General features: G+C 59.4%; 6 protein-coding genes across 6 annotated transcripts in view, besides 1 other annotated feature; all 6 read right to left on the reverse strand.

Moving 5' to 3' along the window:
• Positions 1 to 638: 638 nt before the first annotated feature.
• LPMP_221150 (hypothetical protein) lies at positions 639 to 1,871 on the reverse strand (the record flags this gene model as incomplete). The annotated part of the gene is made up of 1 exon (XM_010700813.1): positions 639 to 1,871. One exon carries the CDS (start codon positions 1,869 to 1,871, stop codon positions 639 to 641), a length of 1,233 nt encoding a protein of 410 aa, XP_010699115.1.
• A 1,244-nt stretch (positions 1,872 to 3,115) lies between these two features.
• On the reverse strand, positions 3,116 to 4,303 carry LPMP_221160 (hypothetical protein; the record flags this gene model as incomplete). Its single annotated transcript, XM_010700814.1, has 1 exon — positions 3,116 to 4,303. The coding sequence occupies one exon, from the start codon at positions 4,301 to 4,303 to the stop codon at positions 3,116 to 3,118; it is 1,188 nt and encodes a 395-aa protein (XP_010699116.1).
• A 1,002-nt stretch (positions 4,304 to 5,305) lies between these two features.
• Positions 5,306 to 5,836: a repeat region.
• An 850-nt stretch (positions 5,837 to 6,686) lies between these two features.
• LPMP_221170 (ribonucleoside-diphosphate reductase small chain, putative) lies at positions 6,687 to 7,865 on the reverse strand (the record flags this gene model as incomplete). The annotated part of the gene is made up of 1 exon (XM_010700815.1): positions 6,687 to 7,865. The coding sequence occupies one exon, from the start codon at positions 7,863 to 7,865 to the stop codon at positions 6,687 to 6,689; it is 1,179 nt and encodes a 392-aa protein (XP_010699117.1).
• A 1,531-nt stretch (positions 7,866 to 9,396) lies between these two features.
• Positions 9,397 to 9,993, reverse strand: ATG12 (ATG12/APG12, putative; the record flags this gene model as incomplete). The annotated part of the gene is made up of 1 exon (XM_010700816.1): positions 9,397 to 9,993. One exon carries the CDS (start codon positions 9,991 to 9,993, stop codon positions 9,397 to 9,399), a length of 597 nt encoding a protein of 198 aa, XP_010699118.1.
• Positions 9,994 to 11,716: 1,723 nt separating this feature from the next.
• On the reverse strand, positions 11,717 to 15,178 carry LPMP_221190 (hypothetical protein; the record flags this gene model as incomplete). The annotated part of the gene is made up of 1 exon (XM_010700817.1): positions 11,717 to 15,178. The coding sequence occupies one exon, from the start codon at positions 15,176 to 15,178 to the stop codon at positions 11,717 to 11,719; it is 3,462 nt and encodes a 1,153-aa protein (XP_010699119.1).
• A 1,245-nt stretch (positions 15,179 to 16,423) lies between these two features.
• LPMP_221200 (hypothetical protein) overlaps positions 16,424 to 17,377 on the reverse strand; it is a gene marked incomplete at both ends in the record, with an annotated part of 13,731 nt that continues 12,777 nt past the window's right edge. The window contains one exon of the mRNA XM_010700818.1: positions 16,424 to 17,377. Within this exon, the coding sequence (XP_010699120.1) occupies positions 16,424 to 17,377 (954 nt within the window).

A 17,377-nucleotide genomic window follows, 5' to 3' on the forward strand; every position in this document is an offset into this window, starting at 1 on the left:
CTAGGCGGACGCCATATGACGACCTGTGGGACACGCTAAATCCCTCAGCGGTCTTCTAGTTTACATGAGAGCCTCTTCTGGGCCCCCCACCAGGCCCCTCTGTGGATGCTGGATCCGGCGTATGGGTGTGGGTGCCGGTGTCTGCCTGTGGAGAAGGAGAGGCGAGTAGGGGAAGCACCAGCTAAGCGCACTGAACTGTCATGCGCGCACCAGCACGGCAGGCAGAGAGAAAGAAACTCCCACACACACACACACACAGCAACTCGCGCCAAACAACAACAGAAGAGGGCGCGCGTGTGGGAGGGGTGCGAGTGCTTGAATGACATCGTCAAACAACAACAGGAGAAAAGGAAAGGTCTAACGTGTGAGACGATGACAGTCATCTTTCGAGTTTGATGTCTGCAAAACGCCCCCGCACACACCATGAGCGCCGAAGCCCTTCTCTAATCCGCCTAGGAGGCGCTACAGCAGAGCGCTTTGCAGAGCCGCATAGCTGGCTGCGCCCACTGGCAGTCGGTAAGTTCAAGGGAAAGAGCGCAGGACCGACTCAGGCAGCCACACAGTAAAAGCTGAGGGAGAGCAGAGGAGGACATATAAAAGCCAACCAAACGTGTGTGTGTGTGTGTGTCTGCACGATATCACGGTGCCGCCGCAATCTGCACAAGCGCTCTGTTCACGTCCTCTACATCCAAAACCCGGCACACTGTCAGGTTTAACGCCGGCTGTGGCGCGATGGGCGCTGCCACCAACGCCGCTACGGTAGCCTCGTCCTCCTCTGCAACCTCATCCCTGGCGTCGCCCTCATCAACCTCCGCGTCGTCGAGGCGGCCATCCGCACGCAGCCCCTCGGTGGGTATGGCCATCGCAAACTGGAGGGCAATAGTCGACTCGACTAGCTCAGTCGACGCTTCCGAGTCTGCGCCAACGCCTCTGTCACTTCTAACGTCAGTGGGACGGCGGCTGGAGCGGGCAGGTGATGATGCAGTTTGCTGCTGCTGTAGCTCCCGGCGGGAGGCAGCCTCCCTTTCCTCGGCGGCCGCGGCGGCCTCAACCCAGCGTGCGACTCGAGGGTCACCAACGCTCGTGAGTTGCCCCTTTGCAAACGCCGGCGCCGTACGCGCATGCACGAAGGCACGCGGCAGCACCATGGGTAAGCCCTCCCCTGTGGTATCCGAGCTCTCGGTGGGACCCTCGCTGTGGCTCTCGCCCTCCTCTCGCATGGCCTGCTTGCGAGCGTGCAGCAACCGAGCCCCGCCCAGGAGCGCTTCATGCGGCAGCACCGGCGCCACGTTCTGCAGGTACTCCTCCCACAGGCGGCGGTCGCTGCCGTGGCAGTAAGTCCACAACGTGCGACGCTTCTTCTGCGCGTAGGCTGACATATCCGCAGTGCCACTGCTACCGTACACGAGCCCATCCTGGAATACGTAGTGACCTTCCATATGCCGGCCATGCTCCCACACCCCTCGGTACTGGCCGCCGCCACCACCGCCGCTGCCTACAAGGGCCGCGAAGTCCTGCATCGCCATCGGGCTCTCGCCCGCACGCGCAGCGGGCATGGTAGAGGATAAACCTGGGCTCAGGAAACCCTGTAACGCATCATCCTCAACATCATCGCTGCTGCCTCTGCTGCCCCTGGTGGGCGGAAGAGGACGAGGTGACGCAGGATTCGTGCACATGGGTGAGCCACCGCTGCTGCCATCATTACCCCCCGGTGGACTCCTGAAGAAGACGACGCCATGACCGTGAAACTGCCCATCCTTCATGCCGCCGAGGTACACGTCGCCGTTCGCGAAGGTGTAACGACCGAGGCCGTCGAAGCGGCGGCCGTCCGCGCTGTGTTGACCGAGGTAGGAGCACTGGGTAAACTCCATCTCGCTGATGGGGAGAGGGGGAGTGGAGGAAAGAGGGTGCGGATGAAAGGGGGGAGCGGACAGGTGGTCAGCGCTCTTACCGCCAAGCGCGTCGGTGAGGAGATGCAGAAACAATAAGAGGGGAGGAGAAGGGGGCGAGGGGGCAGCGGAGAGAGATGAGGACGCGAAAAAACACAGTGACGGCGTGTGAAATCAAAAACAAACCACCTGGAAGGAGAACTGCGGAGTTGAGGTCGAAAGAGAGAGAGAGGGGGGGAGGGGAAGAGGGGCGGGGGGCAGGGATGACGCTGCGCAACGCATACACCCACATGCATCCGCCTAAGCACGCACATACAAATGTGCGTCAGGGGGGTCCTCCTTTCATTGAGTGTCTCTTCTTCCTCAGTTTTTTTTTGTGCGAGGTGACAACATCATGATAGAGACGCGCACGTAGCCGCTTGCATCGGCGTCATGCCTGCCACACCTGCACACACACACGACGGAACAATGCACTTCAGATAAGACCCGCCAATGCTCGACAAAAACACGTGAGAATCGAGTGAGAGACGCTGGACTGCGTGAGCCCGCCCCGCTCCACTGACGACGCAGTCCCCCAACCAGCAACTGCACGCAGGCATATATGTACATACAGATGCGCGCCTACGACCACGCTCTCCCCTCCCCCCTCAGAAGAGAGGGGGAGGAGAGAAGACAACACAAGTAACGGTGGCGGTGCCAAACTGTACATCAAGAGACGGTCACATAGGCCTACGCGCATGCACATCTCTGTGCCACACACGCTGTGGGTGCCACGAATGAGAGCGCCCTGCACGCGAACAAGCGAGACGGGACGAGAAAGGAAAGCTTCATACTGCATCTGGGAAGAGTAGGGAAACGAACGAGAGAAGGACGAAAAGGGCCACCACCAATAGCAGCAACAGCCGGTGCCGGTGCATGCGCTGTGTCTCGCCGAGTCGCCGCCGTATTCTCCGCAGATTTCATCCAGCAGTGAGCAGCCGCTCGGTACGAGAGAAACTAAAACGCGCAGGGGGTTGGAGGGCACATCTGATGCACGAGTGCCACGCGGATAGCGTTACACGCTCTCCACCCCCCCTCGCCTCACCTCTCTCGGCTATCCTCCTCCAAGCCTGCGCACCACGGCGTAGGAGGACGAGGGGACAAAGGGCTCTGTTGAACCCCCCCGTGCTGGTCGTCAGTGCTCTCCTCCCCCCCCCCACTGACTCCTAGCTAAGTGGGTAGAAGTTCTAATGCAAATGGCATGCGATCTGCTCCGCCAGCGACCCCGCAGCCGCCCTTGCCGCCGCATTCAAGGAGACGTCGTGCGGCGGCGACGCCGCCTGTGCCACAGCGCGACAGACACCGGCCGGCACCGTCAGCTCTGTCAGCTTCTTCTTGGCCGCGTAGTACTCTAATAGGGCTGCGTGCGCGCTCGAGCCCCTCCAGGGTACGCGCTGCAAGAGCGCTGATGAGGTTCCGTCAGAGGCAACAGCGCTACTGTTTTCGACTGTGTTGCCCGCCTCTGCCCTGTCCCTCTCGTCTATCGACACGGAGAACACGGCGACTGGAGAGCCCAGAAGGCCCTCCAGCGCCAGACCATCTGCGATGGTGTAGGGCCACCGCTCGTCGGCAAACACAACTGGCGTGCGTTGCGCTGCTGCTGATCCATGCGCCGCCATCGAGGTGGATTGCGCAGCAACGACAGCAGTGGTACCACCACCTGCAAACGATGGAGTGCCCACCATGGGTACTCCGGTCCTGCTCGCTATGTCCCGCGCGAGCTCCTGGAGAAGCTGCTGCTGCTGCTGCTGCTGCTGCTCCAGCGGTCGATGCCGTGGAAGCCACACTGTGTCCGGTTCGGACAGCAGCGCAGGCGTCAAAGGCTGCACGATCCCGCCAACACTTCGAGCTACCGACTGCGCCGCTACTGCCACAATAGAAGAAAAGGCCGCCTCCTGCGTCAACCGTACTGTGGATGAGAGGGGCGCCAGCGCCGACGGCGGCTCGGCAGGGTGCAGCGGCAGTGAAAGCGATGAGGACGAGGCTGACGCCTCACGCAACTCTCGCGCGGCTGCGCCACCCTCGACGAGCAGAACGATGTATGGGTGCGCCGACTGCCATGCCGCCTTCGAATCCCACTTGCGCTTCAGAAAGGCGCGGAGAGCAGCGATGGTCGGCGGTTGGCGAGACGACGTCCCGACAAGCTCACCCGCGTGGTAAGCGTAGGTTTGACCACCATAGCGCGTGTAAAGCTCACCGTAGACCTGTGGAACAGGCGGCGCCGCGAAGCTAGCGACTGGAGTAGCGACGTCAGCAACGCCTTTCACAGCAGGGTCCGATTCCACTGGCGCCGACGCCGCCTCGGCGCGAAGAAACTCAACCACGAACTCATCCATCAATTCTCGGATGTGATGTGTGGTACACCAACGCTCCATTGCGGTCTGCTCAGGATGTATTGCCAAGCCGTGTTCCTTCCGCGCGCTTGACACGTGGATGATCAGCCCAGTGGAGCTTCTGCGAAGAACTCAGCGATCGGCACCGCAAGTGAGTGTCTTTGTCTGTGTTAGTGCGTCTCCGTCGACGGTACCCGAAGCAATCTCTAGGCGCCTGTGAGTAAGTGTACGGTGTCTGCCTCCGTGTGTTGCCTGCTTCTCACGAGAGAGAAAGATAGAGACTTGAGCAGAAGATGAAGAAATGCGTGGTGCGGACAGGGGAGCAACACAGGGCGGTGCCGAGCGCGATAGCACTCAATGCGAGCAGCCACCCATAGCGACATGCACAGGAGCGTGCACAGGAAGAAATACATAAACGAAGCAAAGAAAGAGAGAGAGAGAGGGACACATGAAGGAGCGACATGGAGGGGGGAAGAGAGGTGGGTGAGCGGTAAAGTACCGGCCAGCAACACGGTTTGTAGCTGTGCAACGCAGCACCACGAAATCTGAGAGTGAAAATAGATAGTCCCATGCCAACCACCATGTAGCTCACCGCTGCACACGTGCAGAGGTTGAGGCACACTCGAACCCGCACGAACACACGTATGCATCCTACAACGAGAGAACCGGACGCACCGCCGACAGAGCTCGTCAATACCTCAATACCCTATGAAGCACGTACGCATCCGCCTAGGCTGCAACCGGAGCATCACCACTGAGGCACAGGAAAGCGGTAGATGACACAGCAGACCAGGCCTACCCCCCTACCCCCCCCCGAAGCGAGGAGGTAACTATGAACCGTTTCTTTGGGGGTATGATAGATTACCGCCGCCGATAAAGCCGGCGCTTTGCCTTCGCCGCGACAACCTCCCATGGCGTGTATGGCCCTCACAAACCTTTTCTCCCACTTCTTGAGGAGCGGTGCGGCATTCCCCCCAGCACAGAGAACGAGCGAGAGAGAGAGAGACGGAAACACCGAGCATACACCTGAGCGAACTTTTGCCCTCCAGCGTGCCCATTCTCAGCCATGGAAAAGGAGCTCAGTCACTCCTCTACCCCCCCCAGCCCGATCACGGGCCCCATCCGCGTGGTGCAAAGCAGCCGGTGACACGCATTGCAGCAGGGCGCCCACTCAGTCAGCTGAGCACGGTCCTGCCTCGTGCACTGCGCACCCCCACCGCTTCGCTGGTCGCTTCCAGGTGCATCTGGTGTGGCGGCACAGGCTCCCCCACCCCGCCACTAGGCAGCGAGGGCCGGGTGGAATACGCTCGAGCCACACTGACACTCTGCCTGGCATACGGGTGGCACAGACGTAGCCGTTGTCGCAGGTCGCTCCGACGCAACGCCATCCACAGCCTGAGCGCCGGCATCAGTGGCGATACATCGCTCTGACCTCCCCACGTCGCGGGTGCCTGGCCCTCACACCACCAGAGGCGCTTCGGCATTGGCAGGGAAAGAAGGGCTGCTTGGCTTCACCCCACACAGAGTGGGGGATGCTGGGCTCTGATAGCACGCGCTGGGGTGGGTCCGCCGTCACCGGGGAGGGTGGAGTGAAACAAGGGAAAGACAGATAAATGCACATATACACACATGCATGCGCAGACAGAGACACACGCAGTTGCGTGCCTCCTTAAGCTCACCCAGTGTGCACGACACTGAAGGAATGAGAAGGCGTGCAATCAGCCACCACATGTCAGCATACACACGTACAAGCTCCTCACAAGCACGTACGGCCACAGAGGTATACCAGCGCTGCAAGACTGGCGTTGCGTCCGTGTGCGTGTGTATATGCGTCAGGCGTCTTCCTGGTGTGTACGCACCTGCTCGTGTGTTAGTTCGTACGCGCGTGTTTACGTGTCGTTGACAGAGGAGAGTTGGGATGGGGAAAAATAAGCAACCGAAAATGAAAGAGTAAACGAGGCGACAAGAAGAGCGAGAGGCGTGGGTGAGGGTGGGGGGTGGATGTCGGCAGCTGCGATGCGGCCCGTATCCGTGAGAAGAAGAGCACACAAAGGGAGAGAGAGAGAGACAAAGAGGGGGAGTGGTGGAAAACAACACCGCGGCCTACACACACACACACCAAAGCAGTCATGCCGGGGTGGTGAGGCGGGAGAGAGATTCTGAGAAAAGGACAACAATAAACTTGAAAAGGACAAGACAATACGCAGAGGCGGCGCCCGCGCCTGCATCTATGGAAGGCACTGAGTGTGCGAGAGAAGAAGAAACGATCCCGCGTGTGTGAGGGAGTGAAAATAAAAAAGGAAACGGAGCTGCGCGTACAGTAGGCACACGCGCCCACACCCACAGCTCGCGCAGCATGTGCCTCTGCATCGTGCTGGAAGCGGAATGCGAGGGAGTAGGCAGCAGCAGCGCACAGAGACACAGCCTAGAAGTCCTCTGAGAGGGAGAACTTCTTCGACGTCCCCTCCGCGCTCATCACACCAGCCTTCTGGTACTCGCCCACCTTCTTCTCGAAGAAGTTTGTTTTGCCCTGCAGCGAGATCATCTCCATGAAGTCAAAGGGCTGAGTTGCGTTGTAGTGCTTCTCCTCGCCCAGCGACACAAGCAGCCGGTCCGCGACGAACTCAATGTACTGCGCCATCAGCTCAGCATTCATGCCAATCAGCCGCACCGGAAGCGCGTCACAGATGAACTCGCGTTCGATGTTCACCGCATCCACAATGATCTCCAGCACGCGCTCGCGCGGCAGTTTGTGCTTGATGTGCGAGTTGTACAGCAGACACGCGAAGTCCGTGTGTAGGCCCTCGTCGCGCGAGATGAGCTCGTTGCTGAACGTCAATCCCGGCATCAGACCGCGCTTCTTCAGCCAGAACAGCGCGCAGAAGGATCCGGAAAAGAAGATGCCCTCCACTGCGGCAAAGCCGATCAGCCGCTCCTGGAAGCTCGCGCTGCTCCCAATCCACCGCACGGCCCACTCCGCCTTCTTCTGGATGCATGGGATCGTCTGGATCGCGTGCAGCAGCCGCAGCTTCTCCTCGCTGTCTGTGATGTACGTGTCCAGTAGCACAGAGTATGTCTCTGAGTGGATGTTCTCCATCATCAGCTGGAATCCGTAGAACGCGCGCGCCTCCGGCACCTTCACGTCGCTCATGAAACGCTGGGCAAGATTCTCGACGACGATGCCGTCGCTCCCGGCGAAGAAGGCAAGCACGTGCTTGATAAAGTGCCGTTCCCCGTCGTTCAGCGCCACCCAGTCCTTCATGTCGTTGCCCAGGTCGATCTCCTCTACCGTCCAGATGCAGCTCTCCTGCTCCTTGTACTTGCGCCAGATATCGTGGTACTGGATGGGGAAGAGAACGTAGCGGAACGGGTTCTCCTGCTGCAGCGGCTCCTCCTCCGCGTTCGTCCCCTCGGCAACCTTATCCGCCAGCAGCACCTCGGCGCCGGTCGCGATTGGCTTTATGACGAGATCCTCCGCTGTCGACGGGCTTGACACGCGGGCCGCCTCGCCAGATGGCCGCTCAACCCCCGTCTCCGCCTCCTCAGTCCTCACACGCTTCGCAGGCGCTGCGCCCTCAGCAATCGCCTTCAACTCGCCAGCCATCTCTCGCTCGAGGTCGGGGACGGAATAGTGGGTTAGTGAGATGGTAGGGCAGGGTATGGGTGGGAGAGGTGCAGCTGCCGGTGTGCGTGTCTCGCTGTCTATGGGGAGGGGGGTGATGGCTTGTGTGTATGGACGTGTGAGGGTGGAATACTGCGTTTACGAATGTGAGCGTGCACGCATAGCCTCAGTATGGTATGGTTTGTAGGTTTTGGTGGTGGTGGTGGTGTTCGTGAGCGGTGAGTTGGCGGCGATGTCAGCTGTCGCAGATCAGAGACAAACAAGTGCCACAGTGGATGAAGAAAGGGAAGGAATCGAGTAGCGAACTGAGAGAGAGGGAGCCTTGAGGTGGGCAAAGAGCAAAGCAAGCAGCCCGAGGAGTGCGCGCTTCCACTGATATGATCGTGGCGGCAGACAGTGTGAATGCCATAGTTGCGCGACTCAACATCACGCATGTTCGTGGGTGGCTGATCTAAATCGGAAGATGCGAGCTGCTGGGTCGCTGCAAGACTCCTGCAAGTCTTCTTCAAGCTTCTCAGACAGGCCATTTCTTTCCGCGTCTCTTTCGAACACGTATGGCTCAGTGCTGAGGCAGTAACGTGCGCATGATAGCCGCCGAGTTTGCTGATCGTCCCTCCGCTTTTTCGCTTCGTTTAGCCTCGCGTGTCCCCGAGTACTCCGGCGACACGAAAGCCCATGCGCCGTTGGTGCTGCTGAGCAGCTGGCAATGAACCGCATCAGAATCCTTTCCCTCATAGGCATACACGCAGAGAGAGAGGGAGGAAGAGGGAGAGGGGGAAGTTGCCTGTTGGCCTGCTGGCCAAATGCGTCGACAAAGCGGCACCACAGTCCGACGGCCGCCGACCCGATGACCTGCTGAAGGAGGAATGAAGACTGCTAAGACGAGGACAGGGCAAATTTAGCAAAAAAAAAAATTGAAACGAGGAGCGGAAGGTAAGTAAGCATGAAGAAATGGGCAGAGGCAAACAGGCACATCAAACACACAGGTTGCGTGTGGGTCTTTCCTCTTCCCTTAGCCTTCGCCTACCCCGGCTATCCCCACCCCACACCAAGAGCGCGCACACTGCCCCTGTTGTCGCTGGCGCTATGACGCGCGGTAGGGGGGACGGGGGAGCGGTACACTTGACAATACCCAGACGACGCACGCCCGTGTGTGTCTCCCCTACGGTAGAAGAGAAAGGGGGTTGGTGGAGGTGTGCCGTGACAGCCGTGAGGGCGTGGTGAAGGGAGAAGAGAGGATGAACGCAAGTCAGTCACACATCAGAGAATGCCTTGTGCGCGCGTCACGAGGGCATCAAAGAAATGAGGCGGAAACGCCTCTCGCGGTGCCTCGGGAGAGACGCGCACAAAAGAAAGGGGAAAAGCGAGCCGAGATGAGATGGAAAGCAAAACAGCGCCACCACACAGACACCCACGTGCGCGCTCGTCCACATAGAGCTGCACGCAGACACGTCACATAACACCACACAGAGTCCTCGGGTGCATCGCACACATAGAACCTCCCCTCACCACCTCACAGTATCGCGGCAGCTTCTTCCGCGGTGGAGCGCACATCCCCGCCGAAGGTGTTCTCTAACAAGTAGCCAAGGTATAGAAAGCCGTCTGGGTTGCGGTAGCGCTCGTAGAGGTCGCCGAGAAGGGAGTTGCCAGGTACGAGTACGTTGTTCTCCCCAACAGACAGAAATAGCGACTGACAACTGTCCAAGGCGAGGCGGCCTCGCAAAGCCAAAATAACCTCCGCCACGGACTTAGAGCACGGCAAGACGCACTTGAGCGTACTCTTCGTTGATGGGGAAGTGAAGGCAGATGCTGTCGAGGATACCGTCACACTCGCGCTGGCACCGTCACTGGTGGATAGCTGCCCGTGCCGTGCGTAGCCACCAGCACCGCCTGTTGAACCAGTGGACGACTTTGCCTTGCTGTGCGGGGAGGCCGGCGGCGGCGACAGTCGCAGGTAACTCTCCGTCGGCTCTACAATAATGGGAACCGTGCCGGCGCCGTATAACCTGCGTATTTTGCTGGACAGCAGGCAGCGGAATTCAAAGGAATGCATACACTGGTAGTAGGTGCGAGGTGACGGCGGCAGCAGTGGTGGTGGTGGCGCAGGCATCCCAGTGATTTGTGACGAGGTAGTGAGTGGCGGTGACGCAGACGGCACGAGGCACGTAGGTGCCAACGTTGGCGAGGGGATTTGCAGTGCATGAAGGTCTCGTCTGCCCGACACCTCGGCGCTGGCAGACGTATGCGAATCCCCTTGCAAGCAAGCGGCTGCGCCACATGATGGCACTGAACCATACACAGTGCACTGGCTACTCTGTCTCGCTTCTGTCTGCTCTTGCGTCGCTCCCTGCAGTGAGGATCGATGCGTGCTGCTGGTGGTGGCGCTGTAAGGGAAGGAAGAGATGGATGAGAGAGCCGTGGGGCTCTTGTCAGTGGAGGGCGTCGCCTCGTCCTTCGTTTGACGCGGACTCGTTTGAGCGAGGGTGAGGGAGGCGGCCCTGTTCCTGCTCTGGTGGCGGCCGTCCCCGTCCCCGTCGCCGCTGCATTCGCACGGAGTCACATACGGCGCGGTCGAGGATGAGGGGGACGATGGCGGCGGTGAATGTGGTAGTGCGGCGGCGCGCAACGAGGCATACCTGTCACCTCTACGTGGCATCTACGCTCAACGGGCACAGGGGCGGAGGTAGCTCGGAGGAAAACACCTCTCAGCAGCGAAAAGGTGGGACGCGTCGACTTCGCTTGCAGAGGGGGGTAACCAACGGTCTTCCTGCGTATGTCTAATTAAGCGGGGCGTGTGCCCCTAAGGCCTTGCAAGCAGTGAAGCAGTCCACACCAGGGAGGGGGGAGGAGTGGGGGGCTTTGGAGAGCGGCGACTGAAAGGACAAGCGCAAGACGCGGATAGAAGAGGTGAAGCGATGGGGAACCAAAAATAAATAAAATAGAAAAGACAAACGACTCTCGAGTGGCGGCTTCGAGTGGAGGTACGCGCGAAGGAATGTGATCGCAGGGGGGAGGAGGTGAGAGAAGAGTGGTAAGGAAGTGAAGAAAGAGACAGCGTGAGGCCAGGATGTGGGGGGAGAGTGGGGGGGGGGGGGGGCAAAGACACAGTGGGCCGTGGCTGCAGCTATGTCCACACACACGCAACCCCCTTTCCTCTCCCTCTCCTTCGCCTCATTGCCACTTCGAATACACTTTGGTGTCTGCCCATCTACGCACATAGGAGGATGGAGTACCCAAGGGGAAGAGGTGCTCTAGGCACGGTGTTTTCGTATATGTAGAACGGGCAAAGAGAGAGAGACAAGTGCTTGGCGCCCACCGCCGCTGCTGCTGCTGGCTGTGGATGGTTCACATCACAGCATATAAGCGGGAGAGAGAAAAGAAACACTGAGGAAGGAAGCGCGCGCGCAAGAGCAAAGAGAACAAATTCAGCAGGCGTTGAGCAATCGTACGCCCGGGCTCGTCTCCGTCAAACTCTCTTGCTGAGCGGCGGAAACGAGAGAGAGGTGGGGAAGGTATCGACAGGGGAAGTAATCCGCATTGGGTGGAAGGCAGGACTTCGGGGGTCGAAGATAGAAGAAACAGAAACACAAAGAGAGGCTCATCTTGTGCCCATTGGGGCCTCTGTGTCACTGAGTAGTTCTGTATGGGTGGGTGTGTGTGTGTGCGTCGCCCCACCACGTGGACTCCAACTATGCAGGCATACACGAAGGGCTTAGTCACCATGCCTGCACCCGTTGTCCTCAGGTAGCAGATGCGCCGGCACGCACACACACACACACACGCCTCTCTCACTGAGTTTATTCTGCTGCTCTTCGACTTGTATTATCACCACGTCATTTGCTCAGTCTGAATGGGCTTGGTTCCTCCAGATCCCTCCAGTGCAGCGGTGTCCAGTTGTGAGAACGATGCGGGGAAAAGGCCTGTCCCTTGTCCATCATCAGGAGTCCCGTTGCACCAGCTGCCCCCTCACTGTCGTCGTCAATGACGTCGTCCTCGTCTAGAGCAAGAGAGTTGCTCCATAGTTGACTCATTTCACGCAAGAGTTCCTTGGCCCTCTCCGAGGCGGCGGCGGCCTGACTTACGCGGGCCTCCACCTCCCCCATGGCGCCCCTGATGCCCTCCGCGTGATGCACCGCTGTCTCCCACGCCTCCTTTTCCGCTCTGTGTGCCGCCTCTTTTGCCTGTAGCTCCAGCTCGAGTAGCGTGCAGCGGAGCCGCAGCAGTTGATACTCGTCGGCAGCGTCGCTGGCGTTTCCCTCCTCCGTGTCGTCACGGAGCGCCTTAATCTGGTGCTGAACGTGTCGGCGCCGGCGTGCCAGGCTGCGCGGTGTCAGCAGTGTTGTGGCCGTAGGGGTGGGCGGAGTGAAAACAGAAGTGCTGGAGCTCGTCAGACTCATCGTTACGCTGACAGAGGCGTTTCGCGCCTCCTCGCGCTCCGCAGGCACGGGCGCCGCTGTGAGTGCTGTAGAGGCAAAAGCGCCGTCACTGTTGACCTCACAGCTGAGTTTCCTTGAAGACGCCGACCCGTGCGAGGCCATGGCTGCCGTGCTGACGATCGCTATCGCATCTGCATTCGGCAATGGGGCGAGCGTGGGAGGGGCAGTCACGGCTTGCCAGGGGGCACATGGCGGTTGAGAAACTATGCCCTCATCGCGTGACACCAACTTCGCAGCAACGCACACCTCCGGAGAGCAGACGTCCCCTGCGTCGTTGCTCTCGACCTCTGCTGCTATGCGCATGGCAGACGGAGTCACAGAGAGTTGCACGGCGGAGAGCGAAGAGCCAGTGCGGCCCCACGTGTGCTCGACATCGCAACTGCACTCAGGTCCAATCGAAGTCGTCAGAGCTTGCATAGGCGTCCACCCAGGTGACTCCACAGTTAGCGATGACGCACCTGGTGGCAAAGGCGGACACATGGAGGAGGACGCGCTCGTGGAACGCCCTGCAAGGACACGGCGACGCTCCACCGAAGAGGTGCGAGACGCCGCCTCGGCCGCAGTGAGCGCATCCATTTCCATTATACTCCTCTCTGTATCGTCATGCTCCACAAACGACGCAAAGGCGCTGCTTGGTAGTGGGCCTGACGCGTAGCCAGACGTGCAATGCAGGCTCTCGCACCTATGAGGCCCGACTACGATAGTCTCGGAGATGGGAGTGATGGTGCCGATGCTCCCCTCGGTGTCACACCTGTGGTTTCCCTTCACCTGCGGGTGCAGAGCGGCTGCGAGCGTCTCGGCGCGCAGCTCTGACTTTTCCAGTGCCAACTCGAACTCCTCTGCTCTCCGCATGGCGGCGCGTTCGGCAGCGCGAGTTACAACCAGCATCCCGACTAACTCTTCCACATCCTCCGTGGCTTTGCGAGAGTCGCGCTCTAGAGCTGACTGCTCCTGCAATAGTCTGGCGTAGTGGTGCTGGTAGTACTGCTGGAGCATTGCGAGCTGACTGGTTTGCCGATCAAGCCGCAGCTGTAGCTGGTGTTTGTCCGAGTGCAGCGTGTGCGTGTGCTGCTCGAGGAGACGAATATACGCCTCCAGTTTATGCGTGTAGGCGGTGCCAAACGCAGCAGCAGTGGCGTCATCAGCAGCAGAGCTCGTGTACACACCTTCGCTGCTGTCCTCTCGCACTGCAGACTTTTTCAGGCTGTATTCTGCGAGATGAGGAACGCGTGCCTTGCAATTTATCCCATCAATACAAGGCCGCTCTGCAGTGACGCGCTCCTCGCAGCGCTTTTCCGAAGCTCCGCTGATCGGCACGCCTGCACTATCCATGGGCTGTGACGGAGGACGAAGAGAAGGCGCTGAAGACCATCCACGGTCATAAAGCACCTGCAAGGATTTCGCCAGCGCCGCTGCTCTGGCCTGCGCGACGCTCAGCTGCGCTTGCAGGAGTCGCTGCTCCTCGCACACTTGCCGCACCCATACCTCTGCGTCTTGCTGAAGGGCAACGCGCAACCTGTCCTGCCAGCCTTCCTGGTCCTGCAGCTGCAGAATACGCACGATACCGCAAGAGCTTCTCACGATGGACGACGGAGGTGGAGAGAAAGAGTACGCTGAGGCCTCCGGCTGCAGTGTATCCGCGAGCCGTCCACGTCGCCCGTCAGGTGTGGTGGACGATTCAGCGCTCACATCAGCTACTGCGGAGGTGACGAGGTGACCGTTGTTGGCGCCGTCCTGCAATACTCGAGCCGGCAGCGGAGTGCGGGATTTAGCAGCAGGGCAGCAATCGCCCCTTTCTCCCACAACTTCGCCGGACGTAGATGTCATCTCGCGTGCCTCATCCTCACATGTTCGTCGGTCATTCTGTTCCGCGGCGATAGCAAACGCTGATGTGAGAGGCACTGGTGGGGTGCCAGATACACATACCGCAATCGGCGAAGAAGCGTTGGTGCCTTGGACGTCTTCAACTCGCTGAGTCCTACTGTGACCTCGCACTGGTGTAGCCTGATACACTTGCCGTGGGTGTGACGGTGATGGCGACGGCGATGAGGATGATGGCAACGGCTCCCCTCGGAGATGAGCGTCGCCCTCTTCACGCGTATGCTGCGGTGGGATCGCCAGTGCTAAAGACGATGGAACGGTAGAGTGAGAAACGGCGGATAGGGGAGTTGGCGGGGGCGGAACGACCAGCTGCAGCGGCTCCGCTACTGCTGGAGATGGGAAAGTGGACGGAGTCATCCAAGGCCCATGCAGATGCGTGCGAGTTGGCTCGCTATCACCACGCCTCGCTTCCTCTACCGCACTCGCGTGGTGTGTCCTCACGCCGGCTGGGACTGCAACTGTGGCGGTGCAAAGCGGCGCCGCTGTCGGTGTCTGCACAGCAAAAGATGCGGATGTCGAGTACCGTCGATGGGCCACCGCGTTCCACGACAACTCCTCCATGCTCGTGCCCTTGTCGGTCACCGCATGTACCTCGTCCTCGCCAACCGGAGAAGCGGACTCAAACGACTCTGGCTGAAATGTAAAGGAATCAGTGATACCTCGTCCTTCGAGTTGCCCCTCTGACGCCGGTGCACGCACGGCGTCAGCCCTAGGGTGGAGCATGGCATCGCCGCAGACGAATGGAGGCACGGAGGTGGTGGTGGGAGAGGAGGGACGGCGCGCAGATGCATCAGAGACCGATAAAGGAAGCGAAGTGCAGTAATTTTCAATCGACGTGCCTACGCTAACCGGAACTTTCCCCCAGAGACGCAGCGGCGGAGCGCTTGGACAGGCGCGGCGCATACGGTCACATGCCTTCAACTCGCGCATGCGATCTGTCTCCACGCTACGCGCATGGCCACAACTCTCATGGCTCATGCTGTTGGCACTTGTGGATCCAACCACACCGGCTGATCTCTCGCAATGACGATCGCCTGCTGTCAGAGAGGCGGGGCTGCCGTTTCAGTGCGCGAGCGCTCGCCAGACTTAAAAGTGAATGCTCCCTACGTGTGGAGGTAACGTTTTGGTGCTTTGCGTCTAGTTTTTGATGGGTGAGGAGGGAGTTGGAGATGTGAAAGAGGAGTGCTGCAGCTGCCGTCGCTCCCTCTCCTGCTGGTACTTTCTCCAGTATTGTTTGTCGCTTCCGCCCGCTCCTTCCTGTTCTGTTTTGGTGTTTGTTTTCCTCGATCGGGCCGTCCAACCCTCCCGCCACACATCGAAGCTGAGGCGGATTCAGCGCGAGTAACTGGCGTAATGTGGCCGGGTGCGCTTTGTACGTAGAGTGTTTGGTGAAGGTGGAGAAGAAGAAGTGTGAGTAGAGAAGGACGAAAAGAGGTGCACACCAGCACGCACACACACAGGCGCAACAGTGGCATTCATGAAGAAGCGCACTGCTGTCACGGGCTTGCATGGCATGAGAAGTCAGATGCTGAGATGACACGCTCTGGGTGTGAGAGGGGGAGCGATGGCGGAGGAGGGAATGAAAAGCAGCGCCTCGCCGCGCGCAGAGGGTCCCACCTCACTCTACTCCCCTAGCCAAACAGGAGAAGCCTCACCTTCAGCAGATGTGTGGACAGCCACAGAGAGCGAGAAGAGAAATGGATATAAAGAACTCACGCATCCGTTCCTCCCTCGTCCCCGCTCCCTACACCACCTGCCACCCTTTTCAGTGTCGTACGCATTCAAGCTCGCCAAGTATTACTTCGATGCATTCGTCTTTCCCTTCAGGCCAGTGTGGTGCGCGCAGGTGATCAGAGGACGCCAATGCAGCCGCGTAATGGACACATGCAAGAGGCAAAAAGGCACGGCAGAAGACGGGAGAATGCCTGAGCGGCTTGCAGTGTAGGACTGGCAAGTGTCTCACTCACGCTTCCGCGTGGAGACCAGAAGAGCCGCAAGAGCCGCGGTAACACAATCCTCCCACCGAGCGAAGCAGAGAAAGAGATGGCTGATTGGCACAAGTGCGTAGGCACACGTGGCTGTTCGCTTACATCCCTGGAAGCAAAAATAAAAATAAACTTCGATGGCGTTTGAGTCCTCGCGAAGGGGGGTGGGGCGGGGAGCAAATGTGCTGCCGCCACCGCCTTCTAAAGTCGACCCTTGGGCACCTACAAGGCAGGACTCTCAGCTGCTGCTATCCGGGGCGCCGCCTTCGGCAAACGCGCCGGTCCGCTCCTGGGCCGCCCGCAGCTCCGCAATCTCAAGGAGCAGCGCGCGGGCATTGCTGGCCGATGTCTCGCCACCGCGCAGATGCACACTGAGCTCTTCCATGAGCTGACTGATGTGTTGATTCAGCAGCGCCAGTGCATCGTTATAGCTCACACCCTTCGCTTCCAGCTCCTCCATGAGCACCTCCTTCTCACGCTTGAGTTGCTCCAGCTGCTCCCCCAATCCTACAGAGGCGGCTTCCTGGATAGTTCTCAGCACAGGCGCAGAACGACCCCCGCCATCGCCGCGGCGGCCAGGCTCTATGATGCTGTCGTCACCACCACTATCACGCTGGGCACCGAAATCTACAGCACCCTCAGTCCACGTTGGACCACCTGGGGCGTCATCAGCTCCTCTTCCCTCTCTCAGCAAAAGGCGCTGGTTCTCTGCAACCTCACGATCATATCGCTCTTGAAGGGCATGCAGCTCCCGCTCGCATTCGTCGCGGGCGTGCACTGCAGCCCTCTCTGCCCCTCGCGCCCCATCCAGCAAATTCACGAACTCCTCTAGTTTCTCGAGCGTGTCAGTGCACTCTAAGGAAGTACATTCCAGTTCACGTTCCACAGAGCACAAACGGTCCTCATAATACATCCTTAATAGCTCTGTCGATTCCTCCGCCAACTCCAGCGCCTCCTCCCACATCCGGCGCCACAATTCCTCCCTTCTAAACATCTCTACAGTACTCAATAAAACAACACCATCACCACCAGCAACAGCACCCTCATCAGCGAACGCAAAACCTTCCGCAAACTCCGACAACCTAGTTTCGACAACAATACACCTCCGTTCACACACACAAGGCTCAACGCCAACCCTCTCTTCACTCATCTCTTCAGACATACCACGCACTTTCGATACCTCCTCCTCCAA

The sequence above is a fragment of the Leishmania panamensis genome, assembly GCF_000755165.1.
Source record: "Leishmania panamensis strain MHOM/PA/94/PSC-1 chromosome 22 sequence".
Taxonomy (NCBI): domain Eukaryota; phylum Euglenozoa; class Kinetoplastea; order Trypanosomatida; family Trypanosomatidae; genus Leishmania; species Leishmania panamensis.